The sequence below is a fragment of the Plectropomus leopardus genome, chromosome 18, assembly GCF_026936395.1.
Source record: "Plectropomus leopardus strain MGB_pleo_1.0 chromosome 18, ASM2693639v1, whole genome shotgun sequence".
NCBI lineage: Eukaryota > Metazoa > Chordata > Actinopteri > Perciformes > Serranidae > Plectropomus > Plectropomus leopardus.
Genome location: NC_142193.1, coordinates 1500136 through 1521669, shown reverse-complemented (window position 1 = coordinate 1521669; position 21534 = coordinate 1500136). Strand labels below are relative to the sequence as shown.

General features: G+C 40.3%; 1 protein-coding gene across 1 annotated transcript; it reads right to left on the bottom strand.

Annotated features, from left to right (window-relative positions):
- Window positions 1-1334: 1334 nt before the first annotated feature.
- On the bottom strand, window positions 1335-18828 carry rras (RAS related). The gene is made up of 6 exons (XM_042504668.2): window positions 18203-18828; window positions 13513-13600; window positions 10785-10887; window positions 9075-9183; window positions 7819-7937; window positions 1335-5939 (listed from the first exon to the last, which is right to left on the bottom strand). Exons 1-6 carry the CDS (start codon window positions 18287-18289, stop codon window positions 5852-5854), a joined length of 594 nt encoding a protein of 197 aa, XP_042360602.1. The 5' UTR covers window positions 18290-18828; the 3' UTR covers window positions 1335-5851.
- Window positions 18829-21534: the final 2706 nt, after the last annotated feature.

Here is a 21534-nt window from a genome sequence, read left to right as displayed (position 1 = left end):
TGAAAAATGAGTCGGTACGTGTCGCTGTTGCAAATATCTGGGGTCCTAGAACTGCGGTCTTGAAAGTGCAGCCTCCTCTACCGCAGGAATGTAGTATTGGCCCTGCTGGTAAGCTCTCATCCTCACTTCTGCTTTCGTTTCAGATGCTGCATCATAACCATTGTGCTCACATGCCATGCCATGTCACTTTTGACATTTCACATATTTTGCACTTAACACACTTCCTTGTTTTGCATAACGTGAAGTCCCACGGCAGATTAAACCTATGTCAGCCTAACTATGGGCTTGTCCGGGCAACCTGAGCCAGCCCTAATTATAAACTTTATTAAAGAGGAAGGTCTTAAGTCTACCCTTAAAAATGGAAACAGTGTCTGCCCCCCCTAACCAAAACTGGAAGATGGTTCCATAGGAGAGGAGCATGGTAGCTGAAGGCTCTGGTTCCTATCCTGCATTTGGAAACTTTGGGAACCACAAGTAACCCTGCGTTTTCAGAGTGCAGTGCTCTTGAGGGTTGATAGGGAACTATGAGCTGCGACAGATAGGATGGAGCCTGACCTTTCAGACCTTTGTAGATAAGGAGGAGGATTTTAAATTCAATCCTGGATTTCACAGGGAGCCAGTGCAATGAAGCTAAAACAGGAGAAATATGATCCCTTTTCTTGGTTCCCGTTAGAACATGAGCAGCAGCGTTCTGCACTAGTTGGAGAGACCTAAGAGATTTGTTGGGGCAACTGAATAATAGGAAATTACAGTAATCCAGTGTAGTGGTGACAAATGCATGTAATAATTTTTCAGCATCTGTCTGTAAACAGTCCTGCTATGCAGCGTATGATGTAATAATCGCACAACACAACAATTCGATAATTTTATTCGATGCCAACGCATTGAATTGTGGATTCTAATCGATTTTATCGATTTGTTGTTGCAGCCCTACTTGGAATACTTAAGTTGTTTTTGGGGGGGGGGTATTTTTTTATAAAGCAGGTACTCCAGTACTCAAGTAATTGGACTGCAACTTTCCCTTGTATTGCAGTTAGATTCAACCAGGAGTAATTACTTTTTGACTCAAGTAATAGAGATTTTAGAAGTATTGATCAGAAAACTTCACCCCAAATTGCTCTTGATAGCTGTTCCATTGAGTTGTGTGTGCATTAAAGCCAAATAGAAGGTAGCACCTTGAATGCTGGCCTCAGCCTCCAGTGTGTGAATGGGTAACAAGTAGTGTTTAAGCACTTTGAGTGGTCTGGAGACTAGAAAGAAAAAAACATCTCTTGTTGCCCTAAAAAAAATTGCTCAAAACATTTTTAAAATCACATACACAAGACACACGAGGGCATGTTTGAATAAATGTTTTAATGGTGTATAAAAGAGACTTAAATTTCAATATAAAACTGATGACGTGAATTGCAGGTTGTAAGGTAGATATACATAGGATTTCTTATTAAAGTAAAAAGGAGTAAAAACCAAAGCATTACAAATGACAGAATAGAAAGTGGAAATTTGGCTACATGGTGAAAGTTGTTTTTTTCTTCTTTTTTTCACTTTTCAAGTGAAATTGAAGCCTTTGGATGAGGATCTCACAGTGACGACACATCTTTAGCATTAGAATGCAGTCCAGAGTCCAAATTATGACTAAATAGTGGTAGAACAAACACACCCTGTAAACCTCTTACTCTGGACACCCTCAGAGGATTTATAATAAACTCTATGCAGAAGGACCTCAGTCACTTTTAGGCTCCTATGAGACTGTAAAGGAGATTATGAACTCTCTGCTATAATATGTCACAGAGTTTCCTTTCCACTACAGGACAAAATATACTTTAGGCTGAGTACTTGCTCCTAACTGCACGTTCCCTTTGGCACGATGGCTGCCTTGTGAGCTGGTAGTGAACATCCTCCAAAATGAATGCTGCGAGTATGCAAGATGCAAAAGGCACATATAAGGTAGAGGCAGTGTTACATATGTACTCGCCATTGTCACAACGTACTTGATTTAGAGGCCCTGCTTCAACCTATCATCTACAATGACACCACTGTCGCATTTTCTGCTGTCATCTCAGAATGAACAATATAGTGACCTCCTCCAGTGTCGCAATGTTTATTGTTCACATCATGCAAATCCTGAAGCTCTAGAGTGCTGTCAGGAGAAGTTTGCCTTCAGGAGTTTCGGCCAAAAAGCCTTTCCTTGGTTAGCTTTAGGTACAAGATCACAAGGCAAAGCCAGTGGGAAGAAAGTGTCCAGTTTGGGGACCTCAGACTTTCATCTCTACTCTTTACAGATGATGTGGTTCTGTTACTTCATCACACTGTGACATTCAGCATGCACTGGGGCAGTTTGTAGCCGAGTGTGAAGTGGCCAATCAGCACCTCCAAGTCTGAGGCCATAGCTCTCTGCTGGAAAACGGTGGATTGCCCCCTCTGAGTTAGAAGAGTAAGTGCACGAAGCAAAGGAAGTACTTTGGGTCTTTGGTGTGGCATCAGCAGTGATGCAGATGGTCATGGTGAAGAGGGAAGTCATAACCCTCACCTATGGCCATGAGCTTTGGGGAGTGACTGGGAGAATGAGATGTGGATGTCTGGACTCAGCCTTAGAGATGTAGAGAGGAGCTCAGATATTCTGAGGGAGCTCGAGCTGCTGCTCCATCCTGTGAAAGGGGCCAGTTGAGGGGGTTCGGGCATCTGATCAGGATCCTCCTGGGCACCTCGTTGGACCTCATGTGCTCTGAGGGGCAGACCCAGAACATGCTGGAGGGATTTTTTTTATCTCATCTGACCTGGAAATGCTTCAGGGTCCCCCTGGAGGAGCTGGAGAGCATTTCTGGGGAGAGGGACAACTGGAGTGCTTTGCTCAGCTTGCTGCTTTGCCATTGGCCTCCGCTAACCGGATGAAAATGGATGAATGATTGGACAAGAATAATGTCTGACTTAAAATGATAGATTTCTGCCAGAAACCCCTGACGGCAAACTCCTCCCATGTACAGTCTATGTCCTCTGGTGTTTATTTCAGTGGAATCCTTCAACAACATACTTAGTACACACCTTTGTATAGTTATGTTCGTGACACAGCTAGATGTCTATGCAAGCAGGTGGTTACAAGCAAGTATATCTCTGGCCTAAGTCAAGGTCCACTTACTAGATTTTTCAGAATTTACACCTCTTAACAATGCCTGAATTGGTGAATACAGCTTGCTCTGTTGTCTTAGTGGTGGCTTATTTGTCACTGTGTGATCTCAGTTAGAAACAGTCGCATGATAACAGGTGGATATATAATGATGAGAAGGGAAACCCAGAAGCATCCAGAAGGACTACGCCCATGAGCAGGACTTCCTAACATTGATGGACTGTCAGAGCAAAGAGTCAGCTCTTACCACAAACCATTCAACAACTTCAGATCATTTTTTGCAGCCATTACATGATTAAAATTTCAAACTAAGGCCACGTGATGACAATTGAACCATCTCCATGACTGACTTTCTCCATTATTGGATGAAGACCATGTAATGTAGTTGAAAGCTCTATAAAAAGTGAACCTTATATTTGGATTAACTGTTACACTTCGGTGAAGAATTAACTTTCACCATGTGATCACCTGATTTCTGTGAAATAAACATTAAACATTCAGTGCGCCTCATTTCTTACACTGATAATATAGATGTAAAAAAAAAATGAAAGGAGAGAAAAAAACATGAGTACCACAATGCAGTCCACCTATCACCAAAACAATGAACATCAAGAGAGTATTTGTGCTGACACAACATCATGCCCACCATTTAAATGTTAAAATGTGCAAACACACAAACAAGTTCTGCTGTCATGACCAATGCGCTGTCAGGCTGAAGTTCACAAAACCTGGAATGAGACTCTTCTTTATCCAGCTAGCGACCAGGAGCTGAAACAGTCTGCATCTGGATCATATCAATATTCTGTCTCGTTTTGGCAACCCAAGTAGGGTGATGGAACAAGGCAACTTAAGGCTACACTTCCCCCCTGTGCTTTCAGCATCCTGCTGTGGGGCTCTGCTGCCCCTCAGAGGACGGCATGGAACATGACAGCACATGGATCTTATGGCTCGTTTGTGGGAATGTCACATGTCATGAGCAAGGTGGAATGTTACAAGCACATGTTTGACATGACCATTTCTGTACAAGACAGGATTGGGACTAACTGTTGCATTTTCCCGACACCGTTTTAGACTGGAGATATACTTCCTTTTCACTATGCATTCATATGTGCACGATCGTTGCCTCCCATATATGCGTCTGTTTGGCACGATGGTTTTGCACGTCTTTAAGACAGGGTTCATATGCATTTTTACCAACAAATTTCGATGACTTTAAGGAAAATTTTCAAGACAATACAATCTCTAAAATGAACATCAATACTCAGTTCTTTTCATAGCTTTTTAAAATATATATTATTTAAAAAACAAAACCAAAAAACAACAAATTCAGAATAGGATTAGAACTGAATATCTAAATCTAACTAAGGGACTGTTTATTATCTATGTGAGGGGAGCAGTTGGTGAAATAAGGGGAATGCATGTCAAATAATTTTTTAAGCACAGTGGAGGGACTTATGTTTTTATTTTGGCTTTAGAGGAAGGGGCATTCAACTTCAAATGGCTTTATTTTGTTTTTATTTACTGTCAATTTTACAAAATGTTGGCTATTTTTTTTCCTTTAAAAATATTTGGCAATTTTTGAAGAAAATATTTGTATTTTTTTCTATAAAAATTTGTTGGCAATTACAAAAAAACGGTGATTATTAAAGACAACATGCTTTACAACCAACACGTTTTCTTTAAAAAATGTTGGCCTTTTATTCCCTAAAAAATTCTGTCGCAGATTTTTAAGGAAAAAACGTTTCTGTTGATTTTTACAGAAAACATCTTCCAAAGCCGCAGGTCAGCAGGCATGGAAGTCATCAAAAAATGCACCATTTATTGCAGCCAGAAACTGTAAAAACAGTAATTATCATTGGATTTTTAAAATTGCTGACAATCCTTTAACACATCATGTGTTATTTTTCAGGTTTGTGAAATAAAATTCCACAGCTTCTCCAAAACTATTTCAGACCTGGAAAATGCTACTTGCAATTTCCATGACCTTTCCAGGTTTTTTATGACTGTATGAACCCTGTTAAAGGTAAACGCAATGTGTATGCAAGATGTGTATGAAAGGCATATGAACTGTCAGGGCAGTGTTGGCAGAACATACTCCCCACATGCTTGATACATACCATCTATGATGGCGCCGCTATCATCTATGGTGACCTCCTCGAGTGTTGCTGTGTTTATTGTTTTCATCGTGCAAATGTGGAAGTTCTATACGGTCTGATTTCTCTGCTTTAGTGGAACAGTACATGAGCAACATGTGAAAAATTAGAATCAGGATGCAGTGCACTGTCTATGCAAACACGTGGTTAAAAAAAAAACTATATCTCCGGCCTAAGAGTCAGCACTGTGGTGATGATGTCACTGCTGACATCTGTACCTGCAGGATGCAGCGCCAACAGCAGTTTGGTCATTTCTACAACACATGATGGCGTTTGTGTCTCTGAACACTACTTGTAGTAAGGTCATTATTACTCCATAACAGCAGTACAGCAGCCGCAGCTGTGACTTTTGTTTCTCCACCAGACCAACTCTCCTGCTGCTGCATCTCCCTTTAGATCCTCACTAACATCTGAAATTACACTGATTTAAAAATGCTTTAGACAAAAGTGCAAAATGAAACCATTTGGAAGGAAAATGATGCACCGTATATTTCTCTTTCTCTCTCACACACTCACACAGATACACACACACTCACATGACGCGCAGACGAGGCTTTGGCGTTCATAGTAACAGTGCTTAGAGGAGGACACAGGGACAGCCACCACTCTTCTGTTTCCCCGTGTGATGAGCTGGAGGAGGAGGACTCTCCATCTCCTGAAACCTTCTGTGGACGGAGGAGAGAAATAGAACTGAATCATTTGAAACTCTGCTGCTGGTGTCCTCATGTACACATTACACGGTGTCACCTGACTGACTGATGATAGTAAAAATATTGATTAATGCAGGCTAAAGACGTTGGGAGAGGTCTATATAGAAACTGTTTAAGAAGGTTCTTGGGCGTATGATAAAACTACCTATAGGACTCAAACAACATGTAATGTGGAACGTCTGTCAAAGGTTCTGCTTTTGATTTGTTCCCTGCTTTGGGAATTCTTTGAGCTTTTGGCTGCGTACAGGCTGACAGTAGCCCTGCCTGGAAAAACGCAGCCCTCTCATTCCTGTCCTGCTATGCAATGCAGAGAGCTCCCTGGCCAAAAAGTGGGACCAGGCTCAACTTCATATTTGTATTTGTTTGATATGTTACTTTTTAAATGAATGCTATATTTCTACTGTTTACTTCACGTTCGTGGTGACAAAAGAGCAAAGTGTTGCTGCTGTGATGACGTTCCAGAGTTGTGCAGTTCTGTCTGAGAGGATCAAAAACCTCTGTGCAGGGTTTTGGCATGTGAGGAGCCTCTGGGCCTCATGCAAGAAACAATTTACAAACACATTTTCTCTTATTTTTGTTCATATCCATGATTTGTTATTATTTTGTTACTACCCACTGAATTTTGGGATTGACCATATTACATTTTGCTTTTCTCTTCGGTAGGAACATTTTACGAGTGGTCCAAATCACTCTGACCAAGATAAGAAAAAAAAATCTCATTTTAACAGACCACAGATTGTAAAATAGGAGAGCAAAATAAAATATAAGCAAAAAACAACAACATCAGAATGGCCATCAGAGAAATGCAGTGAACAAACGTCCAAAAAGGAGTAGAAGGAACTGAATACAAAAGATCAAATCCTACTCCCTTTTTTTCACTTTTACAAAAAAAGTTAATTTTAGATGTGAATATTCCCAATTTCTGCACCATTATTCACCATACACCCCTTAATCTAGTCAAACAAGAGTAAATTCAAAGTAATTATTACATCTGAGGAAGATTTTTTAAAGAATGCATGAATTGGGGTGTCCAGTGGCTCAGTGGATAAAGCTGTCGCCCCATGTATGAAGGTAGTGTTCCTGCCACAGGTTCGATTCCAGCTCGTGGCCATTTGCTGCATGTCACCCCCCCCCTCTCTCTCTCTCCCTTTCATGCTATCAATCTTCTGTCCTCTCTAATAAAGGCAAAAATGCAGAAAAAATCTTTTAAAAAAAGAATGAATATCAATTAAATTATGTTTTAGAGTAATTTTAATCAATAATTATTGTATTAGGGCTAAAGAAATAATTGTATATTTGATGCACTGATTCCAGTGACTGTGTCAATCCCTCTGTTGACCAGTGCTGAAATGTTACTAAGTGCATTAACTCAAGTACTGAACCAAAATACAAATCTGAAGTACTCTTACTTTACTTAGGTATTTTAATCTCATACTGCATTGTACTTCTACTCCAACACATTTCAGAGGGAAATATTGTACTCTTCATTCCACAATAAGTACATGATAACTTCAATTTTTAACAGAACGTCAACTTTTTTGGTGTCATGCACATGACACATCACCTGTCCTTACACTGTGTTTATGACTTTACCAGTGCTAACATGTGACTTATGATCAATGGGATTCATCATTGAACTCACCTGGTCAGAGTACATTTGGATGGTACAGAGCGTTTGGTGCAACTGGAGTTAACTTCTCTAATATTTTCTCTTACCAGAAAATTAAGAGAAAATATAAGAGAACTTTAAGAGAATGTTGCTGCATGAGGCCCAATGTCAGTTACTCCAACCTGACTAAATTAAAGTCAAATAAATAAGGAATAAGAAGTGTACCTGATAATCTGTACCAACTCCATGAAGACTTCATCCACGTTGTAGCGATTCTTGGCCGAGGCCTCCATGTAGTGGATCCTGTTCTCTCTGGCGAACGCCTGAGCATCCTCCCATGAGATCTGCACACAAAGCAAACAATCTGTTGGCGCACTAAGATCCTCCTCTGTCACCGCGTCCCTTTCATCCTGTCTCACACACATTCACGTCAGTGATGAGCGGTCCACCTGTAGACGGTAGATTAAAGCTTACACTACAGGCAGAAAACTGTCCGCCTCCCTCCACAAAAACGCAACAGCTGAACAAAATAAAAACAGGTTCCCAGCTAGCAGGGAACGTTCCACCAAAATTAACATTACCTACAAGTTGCAATAATGTTTTACAGAAAACATTTTAATCTAAAGTTCAAAGAACGTTTTAAGGATGTTTATCATTTCAAATAATGTTCCTGTAAGGTTAAAGCTGACTACAACATAACGCTGTAACTGCAACTGCAACATTCTGAGAATAATTGGTGATGTTGAGAGGTGACAGATCATAGAATGTTTTTATAAAACGTTCCCATAATGTTACATAAGAACAAAGCAGGAACATTTTCAAAGCAACATTCATAACATTATTGAGGACTGAGATTATGGACCATTTTTATGAAAATGTAAGTTAATGTCATATGTTTTAAACATTTTTTGATGTTTATAGTGAATATTATCCTAACTTTAATAACAAGGTTATGGGAAATAAAAGAAAACTTGCCGCTGAAAACATTACTAAAACATTCAGTGGTTGCATTGTACCATTCTCAGAATGTTTTTAGAAGCAAAAAATGCTGGTTGGGATGCTGTTGTTTTTGTTGCAGTGTCATTTCCGTGTAGATGGATATGTAGGTGTAGGAAAAACATTTTCAGTTGAATTATAAGCTGCATTTCATCATGTTTTTTAATGTGCTGCTGGGCTGTGGCCTTTCAGCCCTCTAAATCATAGCTGGGTTTGAAATTTGCTGCTCCTCCTTTAGATTCGGTGGCCTCATCCAGCAAATCAGATGAGTTTGCCTAATAACCGAGGCAAATTTGAACCCATAAACCCATAGTTTCATACACAATCTGATATTTCTCAACTTTGGATGAGAACTGATATAAGTCCACCCACTCCACTGCGTTCGAGTTGTCTGTTCTGTCTGATACCAGCTAACTATACTCCCCAAAGCAAGACCAATGGGAGAGCTAACTGAGCCCGTACAGATGCATGCAGGTGTGCCTCACCACTCTCTGCTGCTCCAGGTCAGCCTTGTTTCCAATCAGCACCATGGGGAAGTCGTCTCGGTCCTTCACTCTCAGGATCTGAGTGTGAAATTTCTGGACCTCGTGGTAGCTGTCGGGGGACAGAGGGGCAGAGTTAGAGATCACAATGTCAACAAACATGGATTCATATGGATTCTGATTTACAGGAAAAATGTCCTATATACACACAACAATGACCAATAAGAACAGCGGATGATGATGATCATGATGATCATGACAATGATGAGAAAAGCTCTCTGAAAACTTGTGTTTCAAAAATGTAGAATTGTATAAAACCAAAACACATATGCTGTATGCATGCTTTTAGACATCATACATACATTAAATAACATTTTGTTGAAAGTATAATTTGCATAATTTATATTTTGCTTGTGTGTCTCTTGGACGCAGTAAAGTTTTTCAATCTGGATCATCGCTGGTGTCTGACTGCAGGAAAGGTCATAAAGCCCGCCCCTCCATGTTAGCAGATGAGACATAGGCCAAACTAAACACTCAAAGTACATGCAAAATAAAATTTTCCCAAGATGGTTTCTGTCATTTTATGTCATTCCTATCACCCAGTGTCGTTTTCTGATAAGTTTGGTTTTAATGAATTATTTAACCTGAGCAAATTAGCTTGATTTCATTCAAAAACAAGAAATAACCCAGAAATAAGCCAGAAATGACTATGAAGTTACAAGAAATTTACCTTTGAATTAAATCGAAAATAGAAAGAAAAAGTAAGACAACAAACGAGAAAAGGCTGGTAGGGACTTTGTTGCGGACAGTCACACTGAAAGTGGCTCATAGTGATGATCATTAGGGATTACTGCTGTATGAGTTTATAGATTGTTAGGAAAATCCTGCATTGTATACCTTTAAATCTAGAGCAGTATAATTTATTTTTTGACAGAAATCAAGCTATACATACAGTACCTCATGTAATGCACATGAGCACAATTCATAACTCCTGTAGTTTTTTTAATGTGTCAGGTTTGTGATGTAATTTCTAGGTTTTCTGGCCTCAAACAGGACTGTGCCTCTTTTTACTTTCACTTTCACTTTTATAAACTGCTAACCATGGACTCTTTGTCTAAGATAAGATTATCTCTTTATCTGCTGGTGTATATTTAGCTCTGCTACAAACCACATGAAGACACAGACAGGAACAATCAACCGACAAATGTTTCACAACAATTAAAAAGTTACCACACACTGGGTTGATTGAGTGTGTGTGAGACATGTACATTCAACTAGTTGGAAGTTTAGTTGGAAAAGAACACATGCAAATGTACAGTTATCCATGACATGAATGAACAAGGTGGTGCTGAGTATAGCCCACCTGATTTGTGCTCCTCACTGTTTTTCTTTGTATTTTTTTAATGCCTTTCTCCTGTCAGTTTTATTGCTGTTCTTGCAGCTGTGTCAACAAGCTTATACCAGAGAATTTTACTCCACTACTTGTGTAAGTTGTGACAATAAAGGAATGTTAGATCTTGAACTCACTGCACCTCTCTGAACTGGACAGAGAGCGGCCACGTCAGTGTCACCGCCAGCGACACCTCACTGCACTTCCTCTTTAGCAGGAATTCAGACTTGATAATGTGAGTGACAACTTCACATGGTTACACTGACACACCAGTCAGCTCACAGAGTCCACCTCTGAGGCACTCATCACACAATGTCCATTACCTGCCCCGGTCGTTGAGCGCAAACACCAATAAGAAGCCTTCTCCTGAGCGCATGTACTGCTCCCTCATCGCTCCAAACTCCTCCTGACCTGCTGTATCCAGGACTGAAACACACACACACACACACACACACACACACACACAGTTTATTAAAATGCACTGCCTTTTCCTTTACAGCTCAACAGAAACAGTTTTTCCAGGACAAAGTGTTGGTTTCCATATGTTATCATCAGTTATGTAATGGTACAGTGTGTTTCAGATCAGTGAGACCAGTTTTGTCAGATCAGTGTTGTCAAAAATACAGATTTATCGGTATAACCATTCTAAACATCTGAAACAATTTTAATACTTATTTCACACACCATCAATAAACAACTACCAGCTGCACTTTGTCTCTCTCTCTCTTGTTATTTATGTTTCCAACAGTCATTCTGCTGCTCTCTGCTACTAACAAAGTCAAAAAAGTCCTTGTTGTCATGTTATAGTTTTGCTATATTTATCTTTAAATAAATCCAATATCAATATTTTTCAAGAAACTGTATCAAATTTAGGCATTACTGTTTTGTGAAAACCCTAGACCAAGAATAACAAAACAACATGTCAGCATAAAAGCTATCTGTGTTTAGGTGTGAGCTTAGCAACAGTTTTGTTTAGAGCTGATTATTATTACTAAGTGGTGTTCATGATTGGTAATGTTTGTGCTGAAGAATCAACAGAAAGTCATCTGATTGCCAGGCTGCAGTGATTTTAAATATTCCACAGGACTAGCTGCCCATGCCTTTTAATGGTTGGTTCCTGCTTGTTCTATAAAAAGCAAATGTCTGTACTTATAGAACAAAAGTTTGCAGATAATCAATGGGATCCTCCATTCTGCTATGACTGTTTACTTCCGTTGTGCATTGTGCAACACCCTCCATTGATGACATCCTCTATTACAATGGTTCTGCTCAAACCTGGTGGAAACTCGGGCTGGTTGGCTAGATAGCACCAAGATTCTAAGAATCCTGAACCAAACCAGTTCAAGAATTAATTTGGTGAAAAAGGGACCAGTTTATGCCTCTCTTGTTTTATCAACAGATTTATGTCAGAGCAGAGAATGTGTTTTTTTCTGAAAGATAAATCTCTACAGACCTGTCAAAACCCAACAAGAACAGCACTGACTGTTGCGATGTTAGTATTTCTAGAATCCTCACAGACTCAAACTGAATCTGAATAAAAAATGACTGTCCACTGCACAAGTTCCTGACTTGCTTTACAACTTTATTTACTAATTCAGAGGTGGTTGCCAAAAATAACGCAATGTCCTTGCATGATGTCCTTGCTTATTTGGGCAACAAACAACAGAAAGAAATGTTGATATAGGGAAAAACACTGATAATTAAAGATTAAAATTTTGGTTCATGGTGAACAAATCAGTGCGCAGAGTATGTAATTAGGAAACAGTCAACTTGGGAAAGAGGTTATAAATCTTTTCTTTTCTATCTGGATAGTTAGCAGAGTCTTTGAACGTTACCTTTCAACCACTTAGTGTTGTTAAACAATTTTTGGGGTGTTTTCAGAAATCACCAGGGATTTAATTCTCAGAGAACAAATTCTTAGCTCAAAGACCTAAAGGGGTAGTTTGAGATTTTTGAAGTGGGGCTGTATGAGATACTTATATATAGTCAGTGTATTAGCTGGCGTTCGGCAGTCTGCAGAAACAGATGAGGTTCGCACCCCAGAGAGGTTGATATCAAAATGTATTTTACCCACTTTAAAAAGGAATACCTGAAAAATTTATATCAGTTTAAGTGGACGCTGTATTTAGAGTATTTTCGCTGCTTTATTTCCCTGTCACAAAGCCTTTACCTTTGGCACTACATTTTTCATCTCTCAACAGTCAGCTGTTCGGGCAGCTTTTACAATCTGACTGAAACAAAACTTCATGTTGAAAACACTCTCAACACAGCGTCCACTATAGTGGCGAAAGCATGTTTCAATACCAACCCCTCTATACAGCAGGGTAAGGCTGAGCTGAAGGGTGTGTGCACTGTCTGTTTCTGCAAACCAGGAGAACGCCGACCGCCACCTATCATAAGTAACACACTTAGCTATACATAAGTATGTCTTACAGCCTCACTTCAAGGCATTCCTTTAAATGTAATGCAATAGAGGCACAACTTGAGCTAACAAAAGCTGTTCCGGTTGAGGTCTCTGACAGAGCTGGTGACTAGACAGAGCATTTATGTGTCATAATATGCTGGTCCCACCCTGAACCCCACCCACAGCACACACTGCAACATCTGTATGCATATACAGTCAAGAATATCATGAGTAATATAATAATGACGTCCTCCTACTTTTCACATTTCTCCAAACTGTCTCATGTGGTGTGCTTTTGAAAGTGTAGAGAAGAATGCACAAGACTCTAAAACTGGAGCCAACTCGATGGAGCTGTAAACAAACATGGAAGCAAATTGCGAGCAGCCAGACAGCGAGACAAACAGCAGCTCTCTGATGATTCACATATTACTGAGTGTTGAAACAGGAGTGTGACCCAACACACTGCAGCCTGGCTCTGTGCTGCAACACCAGCCAAATACAAGTCCTAACAAGGGAATGAAAGAGCCAGAGAGCAAGCACACTGCCTGTGTCATATCACATCCCAGTGCAACACACCCTCTGCTTTCAAACAAAGCCTTTCACACACTCTGACGAACACATTCATATCCAGTGTGACGGAGCCTTACTGTCCAGCCGGGTCTCCTTTCCATCCACAGTGCAGATCTTGGTGTAGGAGTCTTCAATGGTGGGGTCGTAGTCTGACACAAAGTAGGACTGTGGGACACACTCAGTGTTAATAAGAAACCACTGCTGTGGGATCAGATCATTGTGCAGCTGTTTGGCTGCTGTCAGCAGGCAACTCCATCTCTTAAATACAGCAGCCTGCCTTACAACAAATACCTGGCTCCTTCCTAAAGCTCTGCTGGTGGGAGGCCTTTTGTTACTGCTAATGATTAGATGAGACCTGATGTGCACGCCTTCATCAGAGTCTGTCATCAATATTCCAGTAAAGATACATTTGTTTCCAAATATGCTCCTGTAACCATTTCGCTGAACTTCTCACATTAGCCTCATCCTTCTCTTCACGCCTGCTGCTACTAGGTGACCTCAATGTCCACATGGGCTCCCTCACCTCCAAGCTCTGAATTTGCCACTCTTCTGGACAATTTCACTCTCACCCAACATGTCACCTTCCCCACCCCTGACAAAGCTCATATCCTTGATATTGTCTTCTCCATAAATCTACCAGCACTTACCCGCCTACTCAGAGAAATCACCTTTCGTAACCTATAATCCATCAATCCCCAACATGTCTCTGACCAGCTCTCCATTACTCTTTCCCTGGACTCAACCCTCATCTCACCTGATGATCTCACGAACCATCTTAACTCAGCCTTGTCTTCCTCCCTCCACACTCTGGGCCCCCTCAAAACTAAAACCATCTCTTTTAACATCTCTTCTCCACAGTGAGCAACCTCCTTAAGCCCTACCTCTACTCTTGCTCTCTGCAACTCTTTCCTCCAGTTCTTCGCTGACAAAATTGACACTATCAATCAATCAATCAATCCAGCATCTACCATGGCCCCTCTTCCCCCTATCTCCCTGGATCTCCCGACCCCTCCTCCCCACTGCCACCTCTCCCAGTTCGACCTGGTCACTCTTCCTGAAGTCTCCAAACTCAATAACGCTTCCAAACCCACTACCTGCTCCCTCAATCCCCTTACCACTCCCCTGTTGAAGTCCTTCCTTCCTGTCATTTGCCCCTACTTTACTAACCTTTTCAACTCCTCACTGTCCCACGGAACTGTTCCCTCCACCTTCAAAACTGCTGTGGTCACCCCAATCCTTAAAAAACTGGCCTTGCCCCCTCCTCCCTTACTAACTACCGCCCAATCTCTAACCTCCCCTTCATTTCTAAAACCCTGGAACCATTTCTAAAACGCATCGTCGCCACAAAACTCCAATCCCCTCTCCACACAAATAACCTGTTTGAACCCCTCCAATCTGGTTTCTATCCCCTCAACAGCACAGAAACCGCTCTTCTTAAAGTCCTCAACAATCTCATCACCTCTTGTGACACTGGTTCCCTCAACATCCTCATCCTCCTCAACCTGAGTGCAGCCATCGATACCGTGAGCCATAACATCCTGCTCACCAAACTCAAAAACCTCGGTATTAGGGTACTGCACTCAGCTGGTTCCGGTCCTACCTCTCCAACAGATCCCATTTCAATCATACATCTGCCACAGCCACAGTCACACAAGGTGTTCCTCAAGGCTCTGTACCCCTCCTCTTCATCATCTACATCCTACCCCTCGGCCAGATACTCCAACACTTCAACCTGGGTCTCCACTGCTACGCTGACGACACCCAGATCTACCACAGCTCCAACACCCCCCCCACCCCACCCCACATCTACTCCTGCCTGATTTCCTCAAACTCAACAGTGATAAAACAGAAGTCCTCAACAAATCCAAATATAATCTGCAAAATGAATAATCCCACACTCACCACTGTCTCCGCCTCTCCTCAGGCCCGCTACCGTGTACCGTGTGGCGTGATCTTTAATTCCACCCTCTCCTTTGAGCCTCATCTCCACCAAGTTATCAAAACGTCCTTCCATGACCTCTGAAATATTGCCAAGATCCGACCCTGTCTCACACCCCCCGCTGCAGAAAGACTAATCAACGTGTTAATTTCCTCCCACTGACTACTGCAACTCACTCCTTTATGGTATCAGCTCCACCTCCATCAATATACTCTAACAGGTCCAGAACGCAGCTGCCCATCTTACCAGAAAACACCAAATCTCGGCACCACATCACCCCAGAAATAAAAAACCTTCACTGGCTCCCTGTCTCCCATCGAATTAGTTTCAAGATCCCGGTCCTCACTTTAAAGAGACCTTAAGTCCTTGGAAGGTGCTATATAAATCCAATGTAATATTATTAACCAGATTATTTCCATTTTATACTTATACTATACTGAATTTGATTTCACAGGAAAATATAGTTGTCTTTCTTTACTCCAGCCCATTTATCTGACAGCTTTAGTTACTAGTGACTTTACAGATGTTCCAGTGTGGTATTGTTACATAAACTTAAGCTGTGGATGTAAATACTTGCTCCACCACTGTCTCTAATAGAACTTTAGTCTATACTATACTTTCCAAAACAAGTTCAAGTTCAAGCTTTAGAGGAGTCAGCTCCTTTGGTTTCTGGCTTTGTTAGCAAATACCAAGTCTGTAACTTATACTCTTATTCAACAAAACTTAGCGCGCGTATGCTTTTTTAAAAATGGGTAAAGCCACTAAGAATGGGCTGCTGCTTTCCCATTGCCAGCAGAGCAGAGCTGTGTACACGGTGCTGCAGCAGACAAGTATGCCTTTCTGTGAGGGTGTTGGTTTTTTTTTTAGTGTGTCACATTTGATGCTATGGACAGGTCAGATAACAGGTTAGTAAACAGCAGAAAATAGCATGAAGGCCAGTGAAAACTTTACAGTGGTGACTTTCTTTTATATATTTCTTACTTACTCAGTCTCTCTTTCAAACTCTGTGAGGTGTATGTAGATGCAAAACCTTGCTACTTTTTTTTATATTTGTCTATTTTTTTTTATACCATGGCCCCTTCTGTTGAAGCACGACTTTTCTACGATAGGGTGGCACTTATCAACATCCAGAGGAGTTGTGTGCGGTTTGGACTGAATGCAGCAGACCACGAGAGGACCTCCACCGGTGGCCTGTGCCGAACGGCGAGTCAGACCAGAGGAGAGACAAAAAACCGAAGGCACCGGACGAAGACAGGGAGGAGAGATGGTATCAGGGCGAGGATGACCCGACTGGGACTGCAATTTATGATCGTTTCATTCAACTGTAAATTATGTCCGCCAAAGAAAAATGTGTCAACATCTGTTTTGTCTGACAAGATTAAGTTTTCAAGAAAGTTTTTTTTTCACTTCAATCAAATGTATCAAGTGGACTAAAAAAAACTTTGATTTTATTGTTCTAGTAGGCCACCAAAGGTTTAATTTGTATAATAAGTTTGATGGTTTTTTAAAAAAAGGATACTTGGTGTCAGTGAATCACAACAAGATTGCCACACAAAATATTGTGATATAGTGATGCACAATAATATCGGCATGTCACTGGTAACATCAACACTTGATATATATTTCTTATTTTGTACAATGAATAAGTATTACATATGTTGAAAATTATTGTATTTCATGTCTCAATCTGCTAGTGGTCCATCACGATAACAGTCTGCAGAATATGATGTTAATTCCACTACAGAAGGGACTTGACTTGACTTGAGGGACATTCAAATTAGGTGGGGAAAAAAATGCTTATCTAGGGTTGGGCAATATGGGCTGGTAGTTATATTGTAATATTTTTAGGTAATATCCCGATACGCAATATATATTTTGATATTTTTAAATATCCTCAAAAGCACTTAATTAATGCTAGAACTGGGAGACAGAATTGAACATTACAATTTTTTTAACCACATTTCCTCTTTGATGTGACAATATTGTAGGAATAACCATTAGCAGTAAAAATCATTAGTAACACATATAATTAGTAATGTTGATATAATGACTTAGTGGGTAAAGGCAAGTATTACAACAAGTAGAACTATCTGATAAGTTGAGAAAAGTACATCACTTTACTGTAACACAACCTTTAAAAAAAATAAGGAAAAAACACCATTCATTCAATATCATGATGTAACAATATCCAGTATCTAAAATGATATATAGTCTCATATATCAGTATGATATAGTATCTTCATGTTGCCCAGCCCTAGTAATATTGCTATCAGTATCAGCCAAATGAAATGTTAAATATTGGCATATCAGATATCGGCAAAATAATCCAATATCAATCAAGCATCCCTATATGCTATATCAATATTTTTCCCCACCACTACTTCCAAATACATCATAGATCAGTGATAAGTAACAATCAGTTATGGTGTGAACAACAATATGGGTTGCCAGGTTGTAAAAAATACTCCTCCTATGTAGCCTATAACGTCTTTGTTCTTATTGTTTCTAACTTATTGTTCTTACAATAAGACAGAGAAAGTGGGAAATCTGTGACTAATGACATGAGCATTAATGACTCACCAGCAAATGTTTTTTTCACAACCTGGCGACTTTTTTCCTTATTAATAGCCAGTAGCTGATCTGTGAAGCATTAATGAGTCAAAGTCACACGTTACAACTTGTACAGTCTTCAGATAACATAAACTAATGGAATTAAGTATAAACTGATGGAAATGTGACATTTGACAGAGTGTTCTGTGCATGCATCTACAGTCTGAGCTCCAGGCTGTGTGAGAGAGCATAAGCTCCAGATGTTATGCAGTGAATACCTGGATGAACTGGATGGTCAGGGCGCTCTTCCCCACCCCTCCTCCTCCCACCACCACCAGTTTGAATCTTTCCTCTTCTCCACTCATACTGGTCTGGAACTGGGATTTGTCCTGATCAAAAACCTTCAAGGGCCTGAGTCCCGCCGTTCACCAGCAAAACCAAAATCCAAAGTCCAGTCCTCGAGAGGGGCCGCCTGTTACCGATCCTGTTAGCAGACACCAGCATGGACGAGTCCAACTTCTTCACATGAAGCTCATTTTCTAACACGACGTTTTCAACACGAGCAGACCTGGCAACCACCGTCCAGCGGGACTCCACTGTCCCCCCGCCGAAGCAACAAGTAGCAGGCCACAGACAGCCGGAGACAGAGCCGTGTCCTCGGTGTGAAGCGGGCTGTGTCTCTGCTGCTTTTCTCTTCGTGTCTCGGCCTCCAGGCGCTGCTGGGCGGAACTGCTTCCTCTTTTCTTTTTCCTCCACAAACTAAGAAGCTCGCGCGCTACTTCACACACGAGCCGGCGCGTCGGTGTGTCAGAGAGGACATGATAGATACACTCTAACACACACACTTCAGCTGTGTTCTCTTTAGAAATGAACACGGAGCAGAACAAATTCCACTTTCATGTGTCACTTTCCTTATTTGGTCATTTGGAGTTTCGTTACATCATTTCGAGCTGGTGGCTCGCGCAGGATGTAAAAACAGCGCGAGGTCCGAACTATTTCACCGTCTGTCACTATAATAATCTACAAACTAATATTTCATTCAGCATTGTGTCATAAAACAGATGTTGTCTCGGTGGTTTACAGGCACAATCAATGTAACCTCACAACACCGCGTTAATGAGACAATAAGTTATTTTCTTAATGTTAAACTGAAGACGTTTTAAGCAGGTTATGTTGTGTTATCTACACGTTATCCACAGGAGCGCTACAACATTGTATCTGGATCCAAATGTGGAATGCTTTCTGTAGAAATGTGCGCCCCGAGGCAACGCATACCTCACTTTTCCATCTGGCCTCTAGCCAGAAACGTCTATCAGCAGTCAGATCGAACCCGCAGCCCACAATCCACCGTCATGAAGACACTCGTCTCTGTAACTACCACCAACATACCACAACACAGCACACAGTGAGATCCAGTCAAAACCCAGGACACATCCTAATGCAAGACCATCCTGATCAATATTTAGATTTAGCCTTTTCAAATCAAACGTGTGTTTTCTTGTCGTTGATGATCAAGTTATGAGCGTAAGTGTAACACAGTGTAGGCTCAGTAAAAATATTAACAAACTTTTACATCTATCATTTTCAGTTCATTTCATCTGCAGGTGAGAACAGAGAAATGTTAGGCCACATTCAGTGGTGGACAAAGTATTCAGATCTGTTACTTAAATTAAGATACTAATACCACACTGTAAAAATACTCAGTTACAGATATAATATTAATTTTAATATTATTAAACCCTTTAAACTCCAGTTTCTTTACATAATGCTACTATTTTTAAATAGAAAAACACAATGAAAAATGAATTATTTTTCACATGCTAAATGCTAAGGAATTTTTTTGAGGGGGATCATTGTAGTCTGGGATATGTCAATGATTAGCAACAACACTGATTTTTTGGTTTGTGCACTTTCAGATAATTAGAAAAACTCACTCTCAGACCCCAAGGTCCCAAAATGGAAACTTTCTGAGAACTGCTTCAAAAATACTATACAGTATTTTTTTTTTTTGTATCTTTTAAACAACTTCAGACTTGATCATAAATACCAAATATCCATTCATTTTCAGAAATTCTACCCCTTAAAAACAGGGTTTTTTTTAAATGAGAAATATTTTCAATATTTAAACATATTCAAAGCCATATCTGCATATATTTATACATTTGGCTGTGCCAGCACTTGTATAAACTCACTAATGGTCTCAAAATCTCCTTAATCAAAAAAGCAGACTTTCCCACAATTTCTTTTAGTACACCCCACTTTGCTTTGGTGCCTCCCTAGGTGGCATCTTTGATGTTTTGAGCCAATGTTTTTATTGCTTGAAGGAGTGCAGGTTTGGGTGTCTATGGGCCTTTGTGGCCATGCGTGTGAGCGCGAGTATGCGTGTGCATATGATGATAAAATGGTGGAAAATAACAGAAAATGGTAAAAACAAAAAAATGAAGCCAGGAGTACAGGATGGCATCCTTACATAATAGAATTCATGATTTTATGCTGTTTGATGCCAGAGGAGTCAAAAATTGTAATTTTAATGGGGGTCAATAGGTCCCAAAATGGGACTGGAGGCTCAAAGTAACAATTTTGATTACACATTGTATTATAGACTGATGTGAGATTTAAAGTTGAAATCCTAAAATTAACCAAAAAATACACAACTTGATTAAGCTTTATGCCATTTGCATTACCACAGCCAAAATTATTTAAATGTATTATTTAATTTAAGAAATAAGACATGAGGTCCCAAAAAATGTACTAAGGGTTCCAGAGGGTTATTATGGAGTTGGTCTCCCCTTTGCAGCTATAACAGCTTCCACTCTTCTGCGAAGGCCTTCTACAAGATGTGTCTGTGGGAATTTTCATTCAGTCCCATTGCCCTGTGGCATTGGCACTGAATGAAACACCTGAATTCAATGATCAAGAGGTGTGGCCCAATACTTTTGTCCATATAGTTTATATTAGTGCTGTAAGTACTTCCTGTCTTCCAAAACTTTCCTAAAACAACCTGCTTTATTAGTTTCATTCTTAAAAGATCAGATACTCACTCATACTTACATACATACATACTGCTGAAAAACTGGGGCCCACAGTTGAACCTAAGTGCTACCCCCTGGTGTACACTGCCCATCTGCTGGAGCGTTACATAGTTAGCTGTGTGGCAGGGCCGTATATCACCAGGAAGGTTAAGAGAGTATTTAACTCAACAGCATAACTCACCATTACAGAGAATTTTGAAACAAAATCTTAGACCAGGGCTTCACAAAGTTTTAATGACCAAGTCCCATTTTAGGGAGCTAGCTAATGGTTTTAGGGTTGCACACTTTACTTTCCAGTTTTTGCTTTAATCCACTGGAAGCCTTTGAATATTGTGAGAAATACACATATCAGTGCAAATCATATTCTAATGTGCCCCTTTATGAACTGTATCAAAAATAATATTTTTTATGATTAAACAGAAAAAAACTGTTATAGTAGTATTTAATGTTTTACTTCCAAATTCTCGTCTGGGCTCATGAATGCGAGAGCTAAGTGAAAGTGATGACACCGAAAAACCAGATTAAATTGTTGAGAAAAGCTGCTGTCTAAACCACACTGAGAAAAAGACTATAAGAAA

Excerpts from the sequence above, each read along its gene's own strand:
- rras (XM_042504668.2), bottom strand. The coding sequence starts at position 18,289 with ATGAGTGGAGAAGAGGAAAGATTCAAACTGGTGGTGGTGGGAGGAGGA. Across the intron at positions 13,601-18,202 it reads TGACCATCCAGTTCATCCAG|TCCTACTTTGTGTCAGACTA; the intron begins GTATTCACTGCA and ends TGTGTCCCACAG. Across the intron at positions 5,940-7,818 it reads GAGTTGGTACAGATTATCAG|AAGGTTTCAGGAGATGGAGA; the intron begins GTACACTTCTTA and ends CTCCGTCCACAG.